A 13,651-nucleotide genomic window follows, 5' to 3' on the forward strand; every position below is an offset into this window, starting at 1 on the left:
ATGTCACCTTTGCCATCACTTTTCTAAGTTAAATTTAACTTAAATTTAATCTAAACTTTAATCTAAATTTAACATTCTTCATTGTGAAATGTACTGACACTGCCTTTGAGTGTGGAGGCACTAAATACATGTTTAAGGATGTTGCACAGCATTTGAATTCCCTTTGGCTTCTGGAAATGCTAAATTTGCATTTACTCTGTGTAGCCTTTTATTTCTCAAACCCACACACGTACTTGCAAGGAATTTTCAGATGTAAACATCTCTTTTGTGCCTGGATGTGACTCTGCAGTGAATGTGTGACCTGGCCTGTGGATCCCTGCCAGTCAATGCTCCAGAACCCAATGCCCTTTAAATCAATACCTGTGAGAAGCAGAGCACAGGGTTAGGAGTGTGGTGGAGTTTTATGTGAACTGAGCACGATTAGAACTGAAGGAACATTGAGAAGGAAACAAAATCTTGAGAAAAAACAGGCAGTTGGTCCAATTATTTTTTGTCACTGAGAGTATTTATTGAAGTTCAGGCTTTTACAAGATCCGCTACATCGATTTGAAAGATCTGAATTTAAGCCACCCAAGTTCATTTAACATGAAATACCTTTAGATTTACACCCACTAGCATATTTTTAGAAATCAGCAGCAGATCTTGGAACACAATGAACAGGTCTAGAGGTGCTCAACATAACGTCATGGTCAGAAGCATCATTACTAGGAGACGATGACAATAACGACGTCGCTTGCGCTTCTCCTGGCTCTTCTCCTGTTCCATGGGAAGGGTCTGGGAGGAGGGAACCTGTTCACTGGGAAGGGTCTGACAGGGGGGAACCTGTTCACTGGGAAGGGTCTGAGAGGGGGGAACCTGTTCCCTGGGAAGGGTCTGAGAGGGGGGAACCTGTTCCCTGGGAAGGGTCTGAGAGGGGGGAACCTGTTCCCTGGGAAGGGTCTGAGAGGGGGGAACCTGTTCCCTGGGAAGGGTCTGGGAGGAGGAGGAGGAGGGGGTGCATTGCACCCTGATACTTTGCACCTCAGGCAGAGTCTGGGGTTTACAGCAGCCCCGTAACGGAGCTGGAGGAGCCTCTGGCCTGGTGAAGGCTGATTCCCACAGGTTGGATCCTTTACACACCTGAAAAAGGGAAAAAAACAACCCCACATATTGATTTTGTCATGACTGTGGCATGCTCACTAAGTTTGTTTCCTCGGTTGCAAGAAACTTTCTCCCACAAATGTTCAGCAGTGATGTTAATCACAGCTCACAGCACTGAGCCCCTGTTCATTCCTTTCCATGCCACTGCATGGAATTTGGATGTCTGTTGGTGCAATGTGCACCACAACACATACAAATGTAATGCCACACCTCATGGAATTTTGTCAATGCATATTAAATCACATTACAAACTGTACAGTGATGAGGTAGTGGAATTTTACTGCACACTCTGCTATGGTTCATGCTTAATTAAAACAAACTAAAGGACAGCCATGGAAAGAAGGATTTTGAATTTTTGGAAGCTTAGAGCTGTCCATGAAGGATTCCCCTGGGCAGCATCCCAGCCCCTCTGACGTGTCTTTGAATCCCTGCCAGCATCATCTGGTGCCATAAATCAGTGACTCCAGCAAGAATGGCTCCTGGGACATTTGGATCAACAGACACGCACCAGGAATGTTTGTCTGTTTCCAAGAAATAGTGGTGTTTTGCAAAATTTTATTGTGATTAGTAATTGGAAGTACGGGTATGAGTGAGTAGTCAAATCAAGTTGTACCTGAGCACTTAAGGGTGTAACAAAATGGTGTGAAATCATCTTTGGGGTATCCCAGCTTGGCTGGGGCATCTCACATGAATAAATAGCATTTATTCATGCATGAATAAATATTTACCCTTCCAATGTTACTTCTGGCATCCCAGGTCTCCTTGGCTGGCATAGGCTCTTTAGGTATTTCAGCAACAACAGCTTCACATAGTTAGGCAGGGGAACGAGCTCTGCTGCAGGGGAAGGAATTGAATGTTGAGAAACCAGAAGTAAACACAGAGCAGAATGCAGCAGGTATTTTACTGCATAATTTTTCTACTGCATATATATTTTAAATACTGGCCTGCTTTGCTAATTTAAATGCGGGCCCGGAATGGCAGCTGAGTGGGGAGGAAATTAATTTCTCTCTCTCTGATATTGTCCCATTAAAAGCTCATTTCTCCCTCCTACAACAGCTAACCCCGAGGTAACTCCTTGGTGTGGTTCTCTCCTGGAAGAGGGGGAATTTGCCAGGATCATGAGAAGTCTCTGCCTGTGAGCCCTCCAGAGCACACAGGGCACGGGGTGGGCAGAGCTGGCAGGCTATGGGACGACATCTCAAATGGTTTGTGACCATAAACGATGCAGACCTGGGCCAGCTCATCCCCTTGGCCCTCCCCACTGAGGATGGTTCTGCTGCCAGCCCTGTCTAAGCAGTGTGTGATCCCTGGCTGAGCTGTGGCATTCCCAACCCCTGTGCCTGCATCCAGCCTCTCCCACTTCCCCCGCACTCAGATCCCCTCTGCCAATGAACTCACCAGCTCTGCCAGCCCTTCCCAGCTCTGCCAGCCCTTCCCAGCTCACATCTCTCACCCAGGGTATCCTGCCCTTAGGAAGAGACGTCATTAAAAAGAAGAAAGAATCAAATACCTGAGCCTGTAGTTGCTGCGTTTGTCTGTGGATTGGCTTTTAATGAAAATAAAAAAAGGTTAAAAAGTGAGCTGATTGAGGGAAAGATGTGCTTTTAGGCCATCAGTTAATAGACATTGTAATGAGCAGAACACATTAGGACTAGGGAATATTATTAGCAGCAGTTCTGGGGAATAGAATTGTCATGGACAAAGGTTTCATACTAAGGAAAGTGTGGGGGCTTGAGTACTACACGTGACATATTACTGGCATTTATGGGAACTAGATTTAATTCTGTTTATCCCTCTGTGTGAGGTAATAACACTCTCTGTGAGGCTCAAACGTCTGCTTGGCACCTGAAGTTCAGTTTCTCGTGTGTGCTTACCAAAGCAGCCAAGTGCCTTTTATCAAAGTGTGGCTGCCATGGGCAGACTCTAAAATAAACCCTGGCTCTGCTCTGTGAGCAGCTGGGGCAGAGCATTATCAACTAGGGAGCAGAAATTGCAATTCAGTTTTTTCAAAAGACAAAGCCCACTGTGGAAAACTAAGGTTCCAAGCAAATGCCACTGAATATGTCAAAAGGATTCCCACTGCCCCAACTCCCAGTGGGGATGCAGCTTTGGAATCCAGGGGTGCTGGCTTCGTAGGAGTGATTTGGAGGAAATCTGAATTTATGTTGGTGTGGCGTGTCTGCCCCAGTGAATTCCAGTTCCTTAGAACTAGTAGAGAGCAAAATGAAACTCCCATATCAATACCAACAATTCAGGTCCCTCAATTTGTATGGAAGCCAAAAATAAAAAAAAAAATTCCTGAACTTCAATATTAATTCCATGAGATGATGCATGGAGACAGGGAGCCTTGCCAGCACATCTCGGATCCCAGCTTTGGTGGGGAGTTAAGGGTATAAAGCAGGGTAAATCTGCTTCATTTACCAGTGACACTGGCTGCTGTTTCAGGAGGTGGAGGGACTGATGCAGCAGGTGAGGCTGTCTCTGTGAAAAAAGAGAAAATTAAACATTGTATATGTTCTAATACATGGATGACCCACATGAAATACAGTGGGGTGTTCCCCACAGCTGCAGGAAGGACCAGAAATAAATACCTGGGATTTCAGCTGTGGTGGGCTCAGCTGTGGCTGTCAAAGAGAAAACAAAACCACCCTTCAGTGTCTGTTCCATGATTGTGGGGGCAAAGCCAGGGCTGGCAAGGGGGAGTGGAGCAGGATTTCACTCAAGCTGATGCTTGATCCTGAAATTCTGACCAATACACTGAAGTCATACACACCTGCTGCTCCAGGTGTTGTGCCTTCTGGTGCAGGGGCTGATCAGAGACATGAGAGAAAACAAAACTGCAGGTTAAAAACTGCTTTCCCAGCATTGGGCAGGTGAGAGATACCCAAACCTCAGGAGACTCAAGGTCTCACTTAGGGGTTGGACAATGCTCCAGAGTGGGAGGAAAACCCATCCCTGACCATGGCACAGCTCTGGGAGCCTGGAGCTGCTTGCTAAACACCACTTTGGGGCTGGGATGAAGTTTCTGACGTGCAGTTTGGGGCTGGGATGAAGTTTCTGACGTGCAGAGCCCGCCCAGTGCCGTGTGCTGGCGAGGGCACTGGGGATGCCTTGGTGGGCACTGGAGCTGCCCATTCCCATGGCAAATACATCCCAGAGTGTGCAGGGATTGGGATGCAGCTCTGGGAGGTGCAGGAAGGATGATTTTGTGGGGATGGGACGACCAGGTGCAAATCTGAGTTTGTGTTGATGTCGGGTGTCTGCCCCTTCAGGCTTTCGTCAGGGCCAGTTTTTCTCTGGTTCCCCTTTTCCCTTTTGCTCCTTTATTACTATCTGGAAGCCAAAGGAGAGGCAGGTGGGATTATCTCCAATTCTAACTGATGAAATTATATTGTTATGGAGGCAGGGAGGCAGTCAATACATGATCGGAGCATGGCAGACAGCCAAACATGGAAACCAGAGCAACATTTCATTACTTACGGGTGGTGATGTCTGCTGCTGCAGCAGTGGATGCTGCTGCTGTGAGAAATAAAAGATTAATTTAAATATTGTCTGCATGTTAAATATATTTTTTTCCCCTGACACCCATAGCATTTAAGCCATAGTTATTCTTTATTACTTACCAGGGGTGATGTCTGCTGGTGCAGCAGTGGATGCTGCTGCTGTGAGAAAGAAAAGATGAATTTAAATATTTTCTCCATTTTACATGTATTTTTTTTCCAGACACCCATAGCATTTAAGCCATATTTACTCTTTATTACTTACCAGGGGTGATGTCTGCTGGTGCAGCAGTGGATGCTGCTGCTGCTGCAAGAAAGAAAAGATGAATTTAAATATTTTCTGCATGTTACATGTATTTTTTCCCCCTGACACCCATAGCATTTAAGCCATATTTACTCTTTATTACTTACCAGGGGTGATGTCTGCTGGTGCAGCAGTGGATGCTGCTGCTGCGAGACAGAAAAGATGAATTTAAATATTTTCTCCATTTTACATGTATTTTTTTTCCAGACACCCATAGCATTTAAGCCATAGTTACTCTTTATTACTTACCAGGGGTGATGTCTGCTGGTGCAGCAGTGGATGCTGCTGCTGCGAGAAAGATGAATTTAAATATTTTCTCCATTTTACATGTATTTTTTTCCCAGACACCCATAGCATTTAAGCCATATTTACTCTTTATTACTTACCAGGGGTGATGTCTGCTGGTGCAGCAGTGGGTGCTGCTGCTGCTGTGAGAAAGAAAAGATTAATTTTAATATTTTCTGCATATTACAAGTAGTTTTTTTCCAGACACCCATAGCATTTAAGCCATAGTTACTCTTTATTACTTACTAGGGGTGATGTCTGCTGGTGCAGCAGTGGGTTCTGCTGCTGCTGTGAGAAAGAAAATATTAATTTTAATATTTTCTGCATATTACATGTATTTTTTCCCCCTGACACCCATAGCATTTAAGCCATAGTTATTCTTTATTACTTACCAGGGGTGATGTCTGCTGGTGCAGCAGTGGATGCTGCTGCTGCGAGACAGAAAAGATGAATTTAAATATTTTCTCCATTTTACATGTATTTTTTTTCCAGACACCCATAGCATTTAAGCCATATTTACTCTTTATTACTTACCAGGGGTGATGTCTGCTGGTGCAGCAGTGGGTTCTGCTGCTGCTGTGAGAAAGAAAAGATGAATTTAAATATTTTCTGCATGTTACATGTATTTTTCCCCCGACACCCATAGCATTTAAGCCATAGTTACTCTTTATTACTTACCAGGGGTGATGTCTGCTGGTGCAGCAGTGGATGCTGCTGCTGCGAGAAAGATGAATTTAAATATTTTCTCCATTTTACATGTATTTTTTTCCCAGACACCCATAGCATTTAAGCCATATTTACTCTTTATTACTTACCAGGGGTGATGTCTGCTGGTGCAGCAGTGGATGCTGCTGCTGCGAGAAAGATGAATTTAAATATTTTCTCCATTTTACATGTATTTTTTTCCCAGACACCCATAGCATTTAAGCCATATTTACTCTTTATTACTTACCAGGGCTAATGTCTGCTGGTGCAGCACTAGGAGGGACTGTTGCTGTGAGAAAGAAAAGGTGAAATTAAATGTTAAGTTTGTTTTTTCTCTGAAACTGGTAGCATATAATCCAGAGTAACACTGTATTACTTACTAGTGGTGATGTCTACTGCTGCAGTACTAGGGGAGGCTGTTGCTGTGAGAGAGAAAAGGTGAAATTAAATTTTATATTAATTTTCAATGGTTCGTTTTTACTTAAAGACTGATAGCATATCCACCACAGTAATGCTATTTTACTTACATGTGGTAGGTTCAGCATTAGGAGAGACTGTTGCTGTGAGAGAGAAAAGGCGAAATTAAATTTTATATGCATTTAAATGTTTTTTGGGGTTTTATTTAAGACTGATAGCATATCCACCACAGTAATGCTATTTCACTTACGTGTGTTTGCATCTGCAGGTTCAGCATTAGGAGAGACTGTTGCTGTGAGAGACAAAACGTGAAGGTAAATTTTATATGTATTTTAAATGGGTATTTTTCCCCCTAAAGACTGACAGCATGTATACCACAGTAATGCTATTTTACTTACGTGTGGTTGCATCTGCAGGTTCAGCATTAGGAGAGACTGTTGCTGTGAGAAAGAAAAGGTGAAATTAAATTTTATATGCATTTAAATGTTTTTTTTCCCTAAAGACTGACAGCATATCCACCACACTAATGCGATTTTACTTACGTGTGGTTACATCTGCAGGTTCAGCATTAGGAGGGGCTGTTGCTGTGAGAAAGAAAAAGAAGAAAAGGTGAAATTAAATTTTATGTGCATTTTAAATGTTTTTTTTTTTTTTTTTTTTTCTCAAGACTGATAGCATGTATGCCACAGTAATGTTATTTTACTTACATGCTTTTACATCTACAGGTTCAGCATTAGGAGAGACTGTTGCTGTGAGAGAGAAAAGGTGAAATTAAATTTTATATGCATTTTAAATGTTTTTTTTTCCCCTCAAGACTGACAGCATGCACACCACAGTAATGCTATTTCACTTACGTGTGTTTGCATCTGCAGGTTCAGCAGGAGGAGAGACTGTTGCTGTGAGAGAGAAAAAGAAGAAAAGATGAAATTAAATTTTATGTGCTTGTTAAATGTATAGTTTTTTTCCTCAAGACTGATAGTATGTACACTACAGTAATGCTATTTTACTTATGTGTGTTTACACCTGCAGGTTCAGCAGGAGAGACTGTTGCTGTGAGAGAGAAAAGATTAAATTAAATATTATGGGAATTTTAAATGTATAGTTTTTTCCACCAAGACCCATAGCATAAGCAGCAGAGTAATGCTGTTTTACTTAATACAGAACGAAAAGGTGAAATTAAATATTGTCTGCATTTTAACTATATACTTCTCTTCTGAGACCTACAGCATTTCCTGTTTGTAGGAAATCAGGGCTTAGAACAGTGATAGAGCCTAATTTTTCTGGAATTCCTAGTAATTTAAGGGATATGGTTTGGGTTTGTTTTTTCCCATCCTTTAAACACTGCCTGGTTCAGCCTCTCTCCCCAGCTTCTTCACTGAGACAATGAGCTAGCAGTTGACTCATTTTGAGGTTCATTCATTTACTTTAATCCTATCAATGTAATCCATTTTGGTCAAACTCAAGCACTGCAATTGGATTTTATGGCATTGTGTCTGTATGTCACCTCCAGCCCGTGTGGAAAGGATTTCTGCAGCCGGGGTTGTCACATCTGCTTCCAGTGCAGCAGGTGTCAGGTTTGGTTCTGAAGTACTTGCAGAGGCTGTGAGAAAGAGGAAGAAACGTGGGAACGAGAGGGAAAGAGCGCTCAGATAAGGCTGGAATCAGCTGTTGATGAATTTAAATGCTTTCAGATTCCACTGGGCTCAAAATGTGCCCCGTCCTCACAGCAGGCTCTGCCCACAGCGCTCACAGCTCCCGCCTGCCTGCTGGCACCACATTCATGGACAAACATGAGCTGCGCTGAGAGATGCTCATCTGGCAGCATATTTTGGCTTCTCCACTGAAGTCCTGTCCCAACCACGTCTATCTGACCTGCTGCACGTTGTGCAAATGCCCCTTACCTGTCTGTGGTGTAATTGGGATTTCTGATGTCCTGCTCTCCTCTGCGGTGGTGGTGGGAGGCAGGGAGGCTGAAAGGGTGAGAAATTAAGTGGCTGCAAGCAGCAATAAAACCTGTGTTAAAACCCTAAGAACAAATGGTTTTGGGAACCAGCTTTTGATTTCTGTGTTGCATATAATAAAACATACACTCTTGATTCTATATGGTAGAAAAATGCATTTTAACACTTGCCCTTCTGTGGATTATGAAGAGCATAATTAACACCTAGAAATCCCAAGAAACAGTAATAGAGTCTGTACTTTAAGGTTTTCAGGATATTATGATTATTTCAGCAAAAAAAAAAAAAAATAGAATCAGAAACTTATACCTGGAGTGTAAAGACTTGCCTCATGTTTTCATTAATTATTAATAGGTAAGTGGCAAATACAGTTTGTACTAGCAGGGCCAAGAAATAATGAAAATATAAAGAAATAATTTTGCAGTGGGTGAATAAATAGTAATTTAGAGCAATAACTTGTAATTCAGAGCATGTGCTTCCTAGAAAACTGTCTGCCAAGGAGCTGTAAGCACATTATTTTTTGAGTTAAAAATTAGGCTCTGAGCACTGGGGAGACCCTTTACAGAGCTAATTTTGGGACTCCTGTCCCAAAAGCTCAGCCTTACCTGTCGGTGCAACAGTGGACTGCACTGCATCTGTGAACAGCAAAAAAAGAGCAAGAGTTTACTTTATTGGGCAGATATTTATATTATATATTTATGACAAGAATTATTTTTGTTTCCACTCACACATGCTTCACAACTGCATGGGCCTCTATTTTCTCCTTACTCTTTGTTATCTTGGGGGTTGGCTGTAAGTTGTTGGCTAAACTGGTCCTGAACTACCTGCTTTTCACTATTTTCATACCCAGGACTTGCTGCCCCATCTTGTTATTTTGTGCAAGGCATGCTTTTGCTCCTCAGTCACTCAGACTTAAACAGAAGAAGCTCCTCACCTTCACTTTCAGCCCTGGCCTGATTTCCAAGCTCTTACCCTGATGTTTCTTGCATTTACAGTGAACAGCATAGTCCAGGGAGGTTTTCTCTTATTTTATAGCATTTTATTTTCACTATCATTTTTATCTTACACCAACATCCTCATTGAGTGCACAGCTGTGCTCGCCCCAGCCGGCATGCCGGCACTCCCGAAGGTGGGATTCACCTCCTCTACCCTGCACATCATCCAAGTGGATAACTTTTCCACTCTGGCCAAAGTAAGACAGTCCCAGGACACAGACAGCTTGGCCACAGTGAAGCTGTCTGCACACAACGTTGGCACTGTTCACGTTGAAATAACCATCGCAGACCTATTTTCCATCGTGATAAACTTCAACCCTCCCGGCGCATCGGCGCCCTCCAGATTCCACTCTCAGCTGTGGTTGTGGTGGAGCTAAGGCAAAAGTTGGCAGGTAAATCTCATTTTGTTTATTTATGGCCGAATTTCTGGTGTCTAAATTTGAATCTCCACGGATTCTGCCGCCTGCAGGGCCTGATCTACCCTGGTGGGGGATGGCTGGCTGTGCTGCTGAGGCACAGCTCACCACAGCTGGCTCGGGGAGCTCTGCACATCTGCCAGGTACGTTCACACTCAGGAGCACATCTCTTACCTTTGGGCTCCAATTTTTCTTTAATCCACTCGGCAAATTTTTCCCATATTGAGTTTAGGTCTGTCTGTGCCTGTTCCCACCAGGCTCCACTTGCTATGGCAGAGAAGGAAATGTATTAGCCCTGAAGTAACACATCATACTCTTGGTTTGTAAATAATTCAATACAGCCAGCCCTTGATCTCACTGTGAAATCACCTCTTTTTGTAAGAGATTGGCAAGACTTTTTTCATGGTGACTATGGAGATAAATAAAGTTAAAATGATGCCATTCAAACTAACAAGATTATAAGTTTGAAGGAACATGTCATGGAGAGCATATTTCCACCTGAGTCTGGCAGACTGCTCTGTGTTTATTTCCCCTTCTTTCTCTACATTTTAAAATGTACAGTATAGAATAATTTTAACTAAAACTAGAAAATTGGATGAAGAACATTTAGAAAACAACTTCCACAAGTTATTTCTCTTGTGAAAAAGACACAAAGGGATATTCTTCAGCCTTCTTCAGTCTGTAACCTTCATATTTCAAAATATGAAGGTTATATTTCAAAATACAGTATCTTAATATAATATTTCATATATTATATAAATTGTATTATGTATTTTGAAATGCATACATTTTTAAATGCACACATTTTGAAATGCATTTTGAAATACAACCTATGGATTTGGACTGAATCTTTGAAGTAGAAGACAAACTGTCAATTCTAGGGTATAAAATTCATCAGCAGTATTCGAGGACAATCTTTGCCACCTCTTCCCAGCAAGCCAGCCTGTATTAGTAAATAATTCTGTAACATTTCAGAAATAATTCAGTAACAGTTCTGTAAAATCAAAGAGGTTTTCAAGGCGTACCTGGTTCGGCCAGGAGAGTGGAGCTCAGCAGAAGCAGCCAGGTGAGACGCACGTGAAGGTCCATGGTTGTTGGGGGCAGTCTGTTCTAGCCCAGCACAGATGCACAATTTATACCCAGTGGGTTCTGTGCAACCTGATGCCCCTCCCTGACCTTCCAGATGGATGCCAAGGAAGTGATTCAGTGAGGATTTTCCTTTCTCAGGGTACATCCAGACATCCGGATGAGGAGATCCAGCTCAGGGAGCTGTTCCAGACTGAGATCTTCCCAAACACTCCCTGGGCACCTTTGTGGCCCTGTGTTGGTGGTGTGGCTGTTCCAGGAAGCAGTGATTTACTTTTGGGGATTAGGCTGTTTGGTAAGGATTCTCATGCCACCCATTAGGACGTTTTCCAATTTACAACCACATTAACCTGATTAATTGGTGTGAGGATTGTGCCAAAAGATTAGCATCCTAGAAGTGGCAGGCAAGCCTCAAACAAATTCTCTTTGTTTGCCAAAATTACTCATGTAAGAAGCAGTTTTTCTCATTTTCCTGACTTCTCTTTAACCTGGGAGAAGATCCCTCAGGATGTTTCAGATCTGCAGCTCTCTCTGTCTCACTTGTAGCCCCCAGAGCAATAGAAGAGCTTCCAGTCTTCTCTCTGACATTGGGTCATGGTCAACACCACCATGGCCTCTGATATCCTAAAGGATGCCTCCAGCTCTGCCTCATTTTGTCCTGTCAGGGAGAAGGGACTCAGCTACAGAGAGAAAAAAACAAAGCTGAATTTTCTTAGCTGAATTAAAAATGAACATAAATTCTTTCTTTTCATAGACGCTTTTCTTATTTTCGTGGCACAGTACAGCTCTGTTTGGGGCCCTGATGTAGGGATGGAAGGTGACATGGAAGGAACATGGCTGAATGCAAAAATCTTTAGTTTTTAAGAAGCATCAAGATTTGCTTTTTCAGCATTCCTCAGTCTCCTTTACCAAACAGGTGAGGCCCCAAGGAGGTCATGCAGAGGGTAAATCCCGTGTGCCAAGAGCCAGCAGTGATGACAGCAGGGCTGACCTTTGTGGTCTTGGAAGGGCAAAGCTGTTCCCCAGAACATCTTAAAGAAATCTATCAAAATCTGCTTCCAGAAAACAAAGAGGGTGTGCAGCGAAATCCCTTTGGGCTGGAGGCTCAGCGTTAATCTTCCCTCACAGAGCGAGGTTCTGCTGCCCTGGCGGATCTCCCCTTCCCTGGAAACAACTTTATTTAGAGTTAGAATTTCTCTGAGTATCTGGGCCTAAAGGGGCTAAAAGCAGAGGGAAAATGTGGATCTGTTCTGGTGGCTGCTGCCACTGGAGGGCAGCGGGGCCCCATCCTTGGGAAGAGAGCACAGGGATGGAAAAGATGCTCCAACACCACAGAGCTGCTGTGGCAGCCATGAAAACCCTCCACCTGAGCAAATCCCTTCAAAAGTACACATTTTTGTAAGGAATTTCACTAAAGAGGTTTTGAAGGGATAAACTGGGGCTGACTGATTTTCTCCTGTGCATGTATTTATTTGTAAGGAATTTCACTAAAGTGGTTTTGAAGGAATAAACTAGGGCTGGCTGCCTTTCTCCTGTACGTGTATTTATTTGTATTTCTCATTCCTGGGGGAAAAATAAAAATCACTGATATGTGTGAACTCACAACTTTTCCCCATGCTGTAGCAATGTATTTGTCATTTCTTTCAGCATCATTCTGCCCTCCTGAAAAGTTTTCTTATGGGATAAATCCTGGTTTTTGCTGCACCCACTGTATTCCCAACAATCTGGGGTGGGCCATATCCAGTGCCTTGCCACAGTGGAAGTGTTCCCAGTGCCAAACTCAGTTCTGTACCAGCCCCTTGCCCAGTTCTGTTCCCTTCCTGGACACACTCCAGCCCCTCAATGGCTTTGTTATCCTCAGGGACCCAGAGATGATCCCGAGGTGCCTCAGCAGGGCTGGCACAGGGGATGGATATGCCATGACCTTCTGGCCCTTCTTGGTCCTTACCCAAATTTAACCTTGACAGCTTTTCTTAAATATCTGCCTGATGGTAAAAAAGCTCAAAGTCTTGTTCTCCTCTGATTTTTCAAGTTGTTGGCAGCGACAGTCAGTTCTTAATTAATGATCCACTTGTTGGACACTCTGTGAAACAAAACAGGTTTTACAAAAAAGGTGAAGTGTTATCATAGAATCATAGAATTCTTGATTTGGAAACAATCCTGCTGGCACACCAGTGCTGGAACAGGCCAGGATTTCTCTCTGACAGCCTTTCCACTGAAGTCCAATGAGTTCTGAAGTGTGAGGTGTTTTTGAGGAATGATAGACAACAGGCAAATCCAGCTGAAGTCAATCACACCCTCAATAATATAACCTGCCAAGTGGTTGCCTGTATTTGTGGTGAATTTATTGTAAAGTGGAAATTTTAGGTATGAAGCCACTGTGTTTGGAGTATTGAGTGCGGCGTCTCAATTTTATCAAAAATCCTTTCCTTAGGATTTTTCCTCCTGAGAAGCTGAGAGGCCTCAGGAACAAAATGTAAACAATGGTTATCTGCTGCTGTGGAATGCAACAGGTGCATCTGGGATTGGTCTCATGTGGTTGTTCCTAATTAATGGCTAATCACAGTCAGCTGGCTCAGACTCTCTGTCCGAGACACAAACCTTTGTTATCATTCCATTCCTTCTTTTTCTATTCTTAGCCAGCCTTCTGATGAAATCCTTTCTTCTATTCTTTTAGTATAGTTTTAATGTAATACATATCATAAACTAATAAATCAAGCCTTCTAAAACATGGGGTCAGATCCTCATCTCTTCCCTCACCCTAAAACCCCGGTGAACACCATCACAGTGTGTCTGGCTGCCCAGCCCCAGAGGAGAATTCCCTTGGGACAAGCATGTCACATCA

At 43.1% G+C, this 13,651-nt stretch overlaps 1 protein-coding gene across 8 annotated transcripts; it reads right to left on the reverse strand.

Annotated features, from left to right (window-relative positions):
• Positions 1-483: 483 nt before the first annotated feature.
• LOC132076052 (mucin-2-like) lies at positions 484-10,818 on the reverse strand. 8 transcript variants are annotated; one of them, XM_059476939.1, is made up of 24 exons: positions 10,746-10,818; positions 9,895-9,987; positions 8,915-8,944; positions 8,253-8,321; positions 7,856-7,951; positions 7,363-7,401; positions 7,206-7,247; positions 7,059-7,100; positions 6,894-6,935; positions 6,750-6,791; positions 6,602-6,643; positions 6,462-6,494; positions 6,315-6,356; positions 6,182-6,223; positions 5,331-5,372; positions 4,906-4,947; positions 4,764-4,802; positions 4,621-4,659; positions 3,914-3,949; positions 3,732-3,764; positions 3,562-3,621; positions 2,651-2,686; positions 1,869-1,974; positions 484-1,119 (listed from the first exon to the last, which is right to left on the reverse strand). In XM_059476939.1, the coding sequence occupies exons 1-24, from the start codon at positions 10,807-10,809 to the stop codon at positions 705-707; spliced, it is 1,566 nt and encodes a 521-aa protein (XP_059332922.1). In that variant the 5' UTR covers positions 10,810-10,818; the 3' UTR covers positions 484-704. The 8 variants fall into 8 exon arrangements, with proteins under 8 accessions (XP_059332922.1, XP_059332926.1, XP_059332923.1 ...); XM_059476943.1 differs by lacking the exon at positions 7,206-7,247; XM_059476940.1 differs by lacking the exon at positions 4,764-4,802.
• Between the last annotated feature and the right edge of the window lie 2,833 nt (positions 10,819-13,651).

Source organism: Ammospiza nelsoni, chromosome 8, assembly GCF_027579445.1.
Source record: "Ammospiza nelsoni isolate bAmmNel1 chromosome 8, bAmmNel1.pri, whole genome shotgun sequence".
Classification (NCBI taxonomy): Eukaryota; Metazoa; Chordata; class Aves; order Passeriformes; family Passerellidae; genus Ammospiza; species Ammospiza nelsoni.